Below are 11,725 nucleotides of genomic sequence, written 5' to 3' on the forward strand. Positions count from 1 at the left end.
TCATAGGGGTCTGCTTATTTGTCTACCTCCCTTAAGATTCCTGGCGTCTCCAGGGCAGGAGTCTTTGTTTTGTTCAGTGTGATGCACCCAGAGGCCTTCAGAGTGCCTGGCACCTAGTAGGTGCTCAATAAATGCCCACTGAGTGATTAAATCAGTGACATCCTCCACTCAATGTGGTGCAGGCATATGGCAGCCACCTTCACTGAAACTGACTGTGGAGAGTTACACAAATATTTTAGGGGTGATTTTCAATTGTAATTAATCTGTGTGTCCAAGGATAGCCATCACAACCTGGTGCAGATGTGAAGAGCTAAGCTACAATTTTCCCCCCAAAGCTGAATTTCAGAAAACCATGATTGTAGTTCCACCGCTGTCTCTCACCAGCTATGTGATCTTAATTAGATCAGCCAGTGTTGCTGGCCTGCACTCTCCAGGTCTAGTTTCAATAGAATATATGTGGATTTGGCTCTGAAAGTGGACTCAGCTAACAGGCCCCAGGCCACGGGGTACCATTATTTGCTTCGTGGTCTTATAGGTAGCATGTGAAAAGAATGTAAAATAGCGTGTAAAGGCACATGTAAAGGGAAAAAAGATACAGCATCAGAAATTCATTGACAGTTTTATGAGCTTGTCTCCTGCTTTCAGGGCCTACTCAAGGCCGCTCTGCTCACTTTGTGGTTTGACGAGGTCAAGTTTGAGTCTTGGTTGAGACGTGGCTTACAGTCGCACACATCACAGCCAGTGCTTGTCCATAATTTAACAATAATAACTGGCATTTGCGTTGATGCTTTTTAAGTTCTTTATGGCTTCCATACGTCTTAGGGGATAATAGTGCATCAAGGTGGCTTTCAAAACCTATCAAATAAATGATGTTGTTCATCCTTAACATTAGTCTTTGAAGGCAAGGCTAACAGTTATACCCATTTTGGGTTTTTTTGCTTTAGTTGCTTTCAAGACAGCTAAATAAACCGTTAGTTTGAGAAAAAAAGCTGCCTGTGTGAAACTCACCGACACGTGGTCTCTGAGATGCGTGCCTGCGTCGATGGTGGGGCTGCCGCGTCTCTGTGGCTCACGGCAGCCCTGGGGCACTGCTTCTCTGCGTGGCGGAGAGCCTGGTGCGTGTGCCGGCTTCAGGGTCTGCACCTGTTCCACCACGACCTTTATCATTACCTCGGGCCTGCAGGCTCTTGGGCCCTCGTTTATTTCCTCCAGAACATGAAGCCTGGGTGAACAGGAAAAGGGGTTGCCCTGACACTCAGTAACCCAATCAAATGATGTCTAGATAAATAAACCCGATTCTTACAGGAAGCAAGCTGGTGAGAGGCAAAGCCCACTGGGGTGATCGTAAAGCCTTGGGCTGAGCCTTCGTGCCCTTTCTTTCTACAGTGAATGCAGTTTCACGGTGATTGAGTGAATATCTCCATCGTGGGGACCCCTGGGTGTGGATGCAGAAGGGCTAAGTAAGATAGCACAGGGAGTAGACCTCAGACTCCTCATTCTGGGTGACACAGCTTGTAAATGCGGGGGGTGTGTGTGTGTGTGCACGTGCGCACACACACACATGTCCAAGTACATGTGCCCCCCTCTGTGGAAGATCGTGCTGTGGCATCTTCTCACCCCTTCTGATGGTAAGCTGTCAGGGCTTGGCAGGGAAGAGAGAACGTTTCTCTTGTTCCTGGAGAGCCCTTTCCAGGGCTTAGGTAGTCACAGCAGAGCAGGGGAGGACACCAAAGCCCAGGAAGGATGGATCTGGGGGCCTGGGGCTTACCAGCAAGAGGCGATGGGCTTAGGGAGAGCCCAGTCCAGCTCTTCATCCCCTCCAGCCCAGGCTGGTGAATTTCACAGCAGCCAGTGTTATCTCAGCAGAAAGATTTCATTAGCCGCGAGATCAGGCAGTCATCAAGCCAAGTCGCCGTCTCGGCCCGCTCTCTGCAGGCTCAGAGGGCACGAGAGCCGCCCCCATGCCCTGGGCCTGGCATGAAGCCCGCCGTGGCTCACGTGTTCCCCACCCCCTACCCCCGTGCACCTTGTCCCGCCTGGGCGCTAACCCGGCTTTGTCTCCTGGCAGGATATCGACGGCCAGGCGCTCCTGTTGCTGACGCTCCCCACAGTGCAGGAGTGCATGGAGCTGAAGCTGGGGCCCGCCATCAAGCTATGCCATCAGATCGAGAGGGTCAAGGTGGCCTTCTATGCCCAGTACGCCAACTGACCCCACCCGCTCCGCCCGCTGTCCCGGTGACGCAGCGCCTCATGTCTCGAAAGGTTTCCGGGACTGGAACTTCCTTTTCCCCGGGACGTGTGAGGCGGTGCACATGCTGTGTCCCCACAAGGCGAGAAGCGCGAGGGCCTCCTCTGCCCACCAGCCTGCTCGAGGTTTCCATGTTTCCAAAGCACCCCGGGCCCCGCAGCAGTGGCTCCCGGAGGGTGTGAATTTCAGCTCATACCCTGCAGATGTGGACATGCATCTCTGCAGACCACGCCCCGCCTTTTTCCCACCCCAAACCAGGCAGCTTCCTCGGAACAAGGTTTCCTAAACCAAGGCCCACACTTCTTTGAAAACTAAGGTGCAGGTGATGTCTTTTAGGGTGTGACCCAGGAGGAGGCCTTGCAGACGGCTTTAGTGTCATTGTTCCCAGGCACGTCCATAGATGCTTCTTTCAGGTCGACACGCGTGGACCTGTCACTGCAGTTTGATCTGGTGGTGACTCATTTCTCACGCACAGCTCTAGGCGATGTTTCAGGATGGCGGTTAGCAAAGGAGGGACTCCGCCTGTCGGAGGAGACTTCAGGAAGTCTGGGCAGAGAAGGAAGGCCGGGTGTCATGACAGGGAGATGGGCATCCAGGAAGTCTGCAGGGAGGAGGTGTGCTTGCAGCCTTGTACAGAACCTCCGATGTGCTCATTTAACTGTGACCAGGTGAGGAAGGGTCTCCTCTAGCCTCTGGGGCATTTTGAATTGTGTATTGAAGGCAGAGCTTCATTCCAGAGAACAAGAGTGGAGAAAAAACCCGAGGGAAGCTGTTGATCCAACAGCTCCTTCCCTTAGAGGGACACTGTACCGGGTCTCCCGAGGAGGTTCTCTCCAAGCCCCGTCCTGCTCAGTCACCCCTGCCCCAGCACACGCCTCTACCACAGGGTGACGAGGGGCCCTGGCCCTGGAGGCAGCCCCACGTTCTGCTGGCTCGGCCATTGACTGACCCCATCATCTGGGCTGACTTTGAATCACCCTGGACCTCCTTCCGGTAGAGTAACCGGTTTGAACTCTTAGGCGTGTGGCACTGACACGTGTGCCCCTGTCCCTATCCTGCTCCTGCTGTCAGGGAAGAGCCCACGTTGGCCAAAGCGAGAAAAAGAAGAGTGTAATTCCTGCAGCTCACTCCGGCTCTGGTTTGCTTAGGACATTTCTTGGCTGTTTTCATTAAGTGGATCTAGTGATTTGTAGAGAGATGCGTGGCTCCGGGGACCAGCTGGTCTTTTGTACCAGGTGCTTCGTCTGTGTGCACCCTGGACGGATCCAGTGTATTCTTTGAAGCCCAAACGGACCACTGTATTCTGTGCTGGTTGTTGCCCAGATGCCTTTTTAAACTTGTGTGAGGGAGCTCAGGCTCCACGTTGCCCAGGAAGAGCGGGTCCTGCACACCCTCCTCTTCCTCTGGGAGCGTGGTTACCTTGACCTCTTCTCTTTGACGACAGTGCCAGCAGTTCCAGGCAGAATATCCTGGGCTGGCTGACGAGCTGTTCATGTTCCTGCCACGTGAGGGCTGGTTACCTGTCAGATTTCGAGAGGCTCCGTCACTAAGGCTAACCTTTGTCAACGTTCTGTCACCGTTACCGATGAAAAGAGACAACATACATTTAGTGGTCGAGACTGTGGTCGCCCTGTAGCTGATGCTAAGTCAAGTTTAAACGTTTGGCACTGGGCTTGCCCGGTTGCCTCTGCTGGGAGGCCCAGTGCCTGGCCTGTGCAGACGGGCAGCGTCCGTGAGGACCCCAGCCTGGCCTGCGGTCCCGTTTCTCTCTTCGGTTCCCCACCGCTGCCTCCTCAGCCGTGTGCTTTTGGCCTTAAACGCTCAGTCCCGTGGAGTTGAACACTGTCAACCAGTTGGAAAGGGCATCCTTTCCATGGTGTGGGGCATTTTCCCGTTGCTGACGCGTCTGTGATCCTTCACTGTGGCCTTTTTGAGCTGAGTTCTTCCCGTTGCCTGTGGGACGGGAATGAAGGGATGTGAGGGCTGCAGCCTCCTTTCAGAATGCATGGCACCTTCTCGTGCCCGTTCCAGGAATGGCCCAGAGGAAAGGGTGCTGCATGAGAATAAGTGGATCTCCGGGGCGTAGGGGGAGTCCCTGGGGCCCACCGAGAGGAACTGGAGGCCTCCCGCCCGGCAGCCCAGCCACCATTGCTCGGGAGGCATCCTCTTCCCGAGGGACCAGATGCCCAGAACTCTCCTTGTGCTCGGTCTCTTTGTGGGATCCGCCCTGTCAACCACATGCGCTCGGCGTGTGCCTGGCGGGGAGACGGCTGCGGCCGAGGCATAGGCCACCCGGCTCTGGGGCAAGCGTCCTAAAGGCTGTCTGCGTGCCATCTCCCTGCCCTGCCGCGAGCCAGGAAACATTTTAGGGGCAGGAAGATGCTTTCGCTCTGAGTGTTGCCAGCGTTGCCCTCCAGTTCAGATTCTTTGGGGACATCCGTGATGGGGGTCTGTGCTTCTTCACATCAGCAGGACTTGGGCTGCAGAAGTGTCAGGTGGTGTTCATTTCTCTGTAGGATTCACCTCTCACCAGCTTCTGCCTTAGAGAAAGGACCAGTTTTCAAGGAACATTTTACAGTGTCATTACTCTGTCTTCGTCCCTTATGGCGGGAAGAGTTGCTCTCACACCTGTAGCCCCCAATGCACCCCAGCCCCTAAGATAAACGTTTCTTGGTTGAAACACTTCAGCTGGCAATGCCCCCTCCCCTCTTCTTCCCCAGATGCTCCTGTCTCCCCACTGTCTCTCTGACAGCGCTTTGGGGTCAGAGTCCTCTGCTCTGTGTACCTGCGTCCGGCATACACCAGGCTGCTTATTACCTCTGGGAACGGCCCGAGAACTGTGTTCCCCTTCCCGGCCGAGCAGACCCTGCAGTCTGTATGTACGGTGTGTATCACTTGAAAAGCAGAAATGCCACCTCATCTCTAAGGCCGAGAGTCCACCATGAGTCCCGCCCTAAAACTAATGGAGCTTGTATCGACCTCTGACCTCTTGCCTGTTTTTGTCCTGTGTGAGGAAAATATCCTGTCCACAAAAATAGAAACGTAGAAAGGCCACCATTCCGGAAGAACTTCTTGGCTTTAAAAAGAAAAATAACAGCAGCAAAAACCCAGTTTCCTTCACCACAGAGTTGCAGAGCGTGGAGAAATCCATCACTTTTAAAATTAGGTTCATGTGATCAAAGTTTGATGACTCAGAGTGCTTGAGCTGTACAGCTATTAGGTTGCGTCGCCTTATTTGATCATATTTGAAAGATGACTTCTTGTGTTTGCTTTGATTCGTTCCTCAATAAATTAAAATGACTCAGGCCTTTCACACTGCCCCCTTTGCCCCACACTGAAGTCTCTGGAAGGTTGATTTTGATCAGCCTTTGAAGATTGGTCTTAGTTTCCTTAATTTGTGTCACAGAATCCTGAGTGTTGTTATCAGGCAAGTTCTGAGATTTGCCTTTTATCTTAAACCAAACGCCCCTTTCTAAGGGCTGTTCTCCCTTCTTTTTGGAAGCGTTAGGGGTTTCATACTTCTTTTGTCGAGCACCCGTTTGCATTTATTTCTGTAGATAGAACTATAAAAACAGTAGTGTTAAGTCTTTGTGGTTTGAGCATCATGGTTGCTTTTTTGGTTAAGATGGTGAGTCTAGGCTCCAAGTCCTACACTATTGTGTCTTTAGAAAGCTGTGGCTAAGCGTGCAATTATTTGAAGGGAAAAATAGTAAATTTTAAGGTATCTGTAGTTTTTGAGGGAAAAGTAATCGTTGGGGAGACAGACATACTGCCCGTGTCTCTCTGGTGCAGTAAGTAAATAGCAAGGGAGGCTCTATTGGCAACGATTACACTGTAATGATTCTCTTTTTCCTTCACTTGTTTTTTTCTGTTAAAGAGCTTTCTGGAAATTGCTTTACTCCAACTTAGTTGAGTTTCTACGTTGGGCGACTCTCATAGCTTTTATCACTAGAGTTGATTTATATGTATCCCAGACACGAGGTGGTAAGATCCAACTGTGCTATTTTAGACCCACCAAATTCACCTAAGAATTCTAAGTGTTGACACATGATGCTGCCTTGGGCTTTGGTTAAGAAAAGAATCTCTGGTTTAGATGTACAGTAATAATACAATTTCCTGAGCTGCAGACTTGCCACTTTCTTGGTTTTGTTTAAAAAAAGGCTAGGATACCAGGGAGTCCCGGTAGGCCAAGACCTACATCACCAGGCAGAGTGGGTACTTCATGTGGACCGAAGAGATGTGTTGAAGAAAAAGTAAAGTCCTAACAAACGTTTGCTGAAAATCACTTTACGATGGGCAATCGGAGATAAAAGTTTTTAAATGACAGAAAAAAAATCATCTCATTTGTTGTTCAAAATGGGAACCAGCATGATATCTAGAAGCATAAACTACCCCTAGTTGTGACGAAAGCCCTCTTACTGCTTTGCATTCCAGTTTGAATAGTTTGTATTGGAATTTGATTCATATCTTGTGTATGTTTTGGTGCATAAAAGGGAAAAGTTGGTGTTTTTACTTTCGATATTTGCAGGACAAAGGGCATGTTGTGGTTTGCTGTAAGATTGTATTCTGTATATATGTTTTCATGTAAATAAATGAAAATCTATATCAGAATTATATTTTAATTTTTATTCTAAATGAAAAACCCTTTTTACTTGAAAAAAATTGTAAGCCACGTTGTTAATAAAGTGAGAATAAATTCTATGGTGGTGTTTGTGTCTTTATGTGGGAAGTTATTAAATATTGTTTTTAAGGTTTGCATTAAGATTTTTTTTTTTTCTCACCATGCACGGAAGCAAATGTTTATAGGGTTTTAATAACCATGGCTCTCAAAATCCTATGTTACCTTTCAAGGTCACCTGCTAGCTCTGGATCCTTTTACTCAGGAACTTGGGTTTATTCTTTTTATTAAAACATTACTATACATCCTCACGATCGCCTCTAGCCTTCCCATTTTCCATTAGTTTAGTTATTTTATGATTACCTGGTGTATTAGTAGAAACACTCCTTTATGTCTATGAGAACAATAAGTAAACAGCCATATTTACATTTTTCATTGTCCCTGAAGTGTCACAAATAGGTCTTAGGCATCCAAGTTGGAAGAGGAAGAGATATCTTTGCACCATCCTGCCGTCTCTGTCTCTGTCGCCAGATTAGGATGCTCCTTTCCCCTCCCCCACTGCTGCTTCTGGTAGCATCACCGAGGGACAGATAAGGTGAGGGAAATGAGGGGCATTTAGGGAAGGGAGGTGGGGGAGTGCTGAGCAATTCTTCCTTCCAACCACAGACAATCTCCAGCATCTTACTTCGCTTTAAACATTTTCTTTTGCCCTGCTGGCAAGTTCTGCATATAGATTGTTTTGTTTGGTTTTTAATTATGGGAGCTTTGCCTCCTAGTAAAGATTTAATAACAAAACAAAGCTGACGAGGGCAGACAAGAGCGGGAAGCATATTGTTCGTTTTCTCAAAATCTTCTAGAAGCATCTAGGGCAGGATTATGTGGCCAAGTACATATGACCATCATATTTCTACTTGTGATGAAGACCCTTGACAACAAATCTAAAGACTAAATTTATAATAAAGTGAAAGCCGAACACGTTTCCAGACTTCTAGATTGAATGAATTAATGCAAAACAATATCTACGTTTCTCTCCATGTGGCCACCCAAAGCCTATTTCTAATTCTTGCGCCATCTCGCAAGGCTGCTTACAGCTCCCAGTTCACTGGAAGCTGCTTCCCCTTTGAGCCGGTGCTGCAGCTTTATTCCAGGCCTCTGGGACAGCATCCTGCTTAAGGGGATGCAAAGACTGCACTAAAAAATACTGTATGTAGGGCTTCCCTGGTGGCGCAGTGGTTGGGAGTCCGCCTGCCGATGCAGGGAACACGGGTTCGTGCCCCGGTCCGGGAAGATCCCACGTGCCTCGGAGCGGCTGGGCCCGTGAGCCATGGCCGCTGAGCCTGCGCATCCGGAGCCTGTGCTCCGCAACGGGAGAGGCCACAACGGTGAGAGGCCCGCGTACTGCAAAAAAATAAATAAATAAAATACTGTATGTGGATGTGACCTTGGGTGACTGCAGCGTGAAGGCTGGACATTTAACCGGTGGGTAAAAATACTCCATCAAGATAATAGATGGGCCACAAAGATTTACTAGGGAGTAACTTCATCAAGACCTTTTCCGGAAGTCAGCGCAGCCCGAGCTGCCACACATCCCATGTAATGTGGTTCCTTGGTTGTGTCAGAAGTGCCCTCTGCCATGTGGATTCTCCAAGAACGCTCTTCCTTTGTTATTCTGAAGTCCGATCAAAGCACGATGACCACCACCCCACCTTCCCACCCAGCCTCAAGATCTGCTTTATTGCCAGATAACTGGCTTCAAACTGGGAGTGACAGATGCGCTATGTCTATCTAGGTGTACGTTGCAGAGAGAGAGACCCGGATGGAGACAGATGGCACTGGCTTGCAGGAAAAGTACAAATTGTACTTTTCGGACAGTCCTAGGTTCAAATCCTTTTTCTCGCGTTTGCCAGGTATGTAACATAAAACCTCAGTTTTTGTTTCTGTAGAAGGTAGAGAGTAACATATCCATCCAGGGTTGACAGGACTAGAAGTCGTGTGTGATTCTAGGCGAGTCTGGCCCACAGTAGGTGACTCATATCCTCATTCACTGGGCACCATCGACTCCTGGGCCCTTAACCACTTATTCATTGGAATGTCTGGGCCACCACTAACTGCTTCCTTCACTCCCTCCTCAGTGGGAACCTCAGATACCCAGGCCCAAACCAATCAAACCCTTGAGAGCTGGTGCCCGTCCCACCATTTCTGGATTCAGATGAAATACATACCACCGGCTACAGGATCTGGCTCCTGGGGACAGCAGTTGACCAGAAGGGCTGGGTGATCCAAGCTGACTCTCCAGGCATGAGTACCTTAGAACAACACCAGCTCAGATCCACGAAGGAAGTGGGAGGGACCTGGCAGGAACGTGGTCGCTCTGTGTGGCCTGTCCAGAGGGGTCTCACCTACTGGAGGAACCAGCTTTGTTTTCTTAGAGGCCAACTCTGACGTAGCACCTTTATATGTTTTCCCTCCTTCCCCTGCCTCGATTTCCATATTCCCTCATTGCTGCTGTCCTGGTATTTTATTCCACAGTAAAAATACTAGCATACGAGCATAGCCTCCTACTCTGTTATCTTCGGAACATCGAGTAAGATCATAGGTGCCAATGTTTTCTAGAAAACGGAGCCTGCAGACGGGATCTGGGATGGGATTGCCACCCGTCTGAAAGCAGTAGGGACCCCGTCGCTCTTAGTACAGGGATGACAGATCCCCACAGCAGCATTGCAGTCACTAAAGCTTTGGCCTCTGGATAAGCAGCAGGTGGAAGGTAAGGCTGTGGGCGAGAACGGTGACATTAATAAAGAAAAAGGGAAGTGGCGGGCTCAGGAAGGCGGTTTTCAAAGATGCCAGCCACAGGGAAGACCCGCTGAAAAATCAGGCAACAAGATGGCAGAGCTGCAAAGGGTGTGAGATGTGCAGACCTGACAGTTTTCCTTCTGCAGAGTCAGGACCCCGATGCTGAGAGTGTGAACCCCTGAAACCTGGGCTGGGGTTCCTGGGCACGTGAGCTGAGAATCTTGAACCTCACATTGCCCCGACCCCTCCTTTGGCAGAAGCAGGCCCCTGGCCTGAACACCGTAGAACAACGTTACCTGAGGGAGGGGCTTTGCAAAATGACGTTATTCTAAGATGTGCCCCTACCCTTTTCCTGCCCACCATCGCTTCCACGGTAACCAGACAGGTCTCGGCGCAGCCGGGCTGGGAATGACAAAGCCTGATGGTGGAAGGACAGTCCACTCACCGAAGGAAAGGCAAGATGTGGCCAGTGCCCCCTGGCAGAAGCTGAGGGACTCTAGTGGGGGTAGATGAGGGTGTTAGACCAAGCCGGACAGAACACTAGACTGGATCTGGGAACTTCAGGACGTTGGGTGTTTACCTGCGACGTGGGGTTTAATATTCTTGTAAGGATGACTTGGTTTAATATTCTTGTAAGGATGACTTGGAATCATTCTGTGATCACCTGGAATGGTTTCCAGATGTTGGTCTACAATAAACAAGGTGGAAAACCAGAGCATCATGGTACTGAGGCAGACGTCAAAAAATATAGGAATATGATGGATATGCTATGTAAGTCAGGGCTGTGCTAAGGCTCATTCTTTTTTAGAGTTTGCAGGGACTTGCACTTGCCCTCCTGGGGAAAAAATGAGGGCATCTTGTCCTCAGCCTGTGAGAGTTGGGAATCACGGGACAGCGTGGTGCATCTGAGAGGCACAATGGATTGCCGGTGTTGGGTCAGTTCAGTTCCTCCACTGCTCCCAGGCTTGCAGCTCCTTTGTGGATAAACTCGGCCACTGCGGCTGTTACATCACCTCCCGACGCCGCCAGCTGCTGTGGCCACCCCCAGGGCGAGGGCTGTCATGGTGGCAGCCACAAGCCTTCTGGCGTTCAGGGTCCATTGCTCCAGACCCATCAAAGCTTTCATTCCTCCCATCATCCCTGGGCCCAGATGAAGGGCTGGGGCATGGACTGTGGCTGCTTCAGGTGACAGAACCTGGACGTGCTCGGGGGTTCTTGTCCCACAAGCAAATGTTGATTCATAAGAGACAGGATGTAGCCAGCAAGGAGATTCCTCTCCCATCCTCCCCCTAGATGGACTTCCCCACATCCGGTGGTCTGTACAGTCGGTCCAGAGACACCCCACGTGTCTGAACAAGTACCCCTGCTCTCTCATGAAACCGTGGCCGGCTCCAAAATGCACTACTTTGCACTGACTTTCCTTCCTTCCACACTTAACTTCCCACAGCCTGGGATTCTACCAGCAAAGCCTCAGCTTGTAAGCTTATCTTCAGGATCTGTTTTCTAGGGAACAAGCCTGAAACGGGAGGCAGCTATGGTTACACTCACATAGGCAATGTGCAAATAATAAGAACAAAATATGCTGGTGTAATCCAGCCTGGGAAACCTACCAGCCTCGTGTAATTGGGGCCGCTCGTAACACGAATCCTTTTGGAATGACTTTACAACACGGGTTGAAAGTTTAAATTGAAAATGTTCTTTCTGGTTATTAAAGTAATATGTGTGCGTTAAAGAAAATTTGGAAAGTAAGGGACAGTTATTAAATTGCCCTGTTATCTCACCCTGTCCAATTACCACTTTATCGTATTTCCATGTGTATTTATAACACAATCTTGAATCCAGTTGTTTATACCATTTAGAAAACTCCCACTAGCAGTTATTTTATAATCATGTTCTGTGGGGTGGAGTTAAACATCTTTATCTAGCTAATGGTTTTAATGTTTTGATAAATGTTTAAATAATTCAACATTACAAATGTTTATGTACCATCCTCCCAGCTTCTAGAAATAATAGCATTTTGCCGTATTTGCTTGAGATTCATGTATTTTATAAAATCCTATAGATGG

The 11,725-nt window shown here is 49.3% G+C and overlaps 1 protein-coding gene across 5 annotated transcripts in view; it reads left to right on the top strand.

Moving 5' to 3' along the window:
- Nucleotides 1-6,935, top strand: part of SFMBT2 (Scm like with four mbt domains 2) — a 209,344-nt gene extending 202,409 nt beyond the window's left edge. For all 5 annotated transcript variants that reach the window (XM_060293330.1, XM_030836909.2, XM_060293332.1 and 2 more), the window contains one exon: nucleotides 2,069-6,935. In XM_060293330.1, coding sequence (XP_060149313.1) covers nucleotides 2,069-2,209 — 141 coding nt within the window. In that variant the 3' untranslated portion in view covers nucleotides 2,210-6,935. The remainder of the gene's footprint in view (nucleotides 1-2,068) is intronic.
- Nucleotides 6,936-11,725: the final 4,790 nt, after the last annotated feature.

This window comes from Globicephala melas, chromosome 2 (genome assembly GCF_963455315.2).
Source record: "Globicephala melas chromosome 2, mGloMel1.2, whole genome shotgun sequence".
Lineage (NCBI taxonomy): Eukaryota > Metazoa > Chordata > Mammalia > Artiodactyla > Delphinidae > Globicephala > Globicephala melas.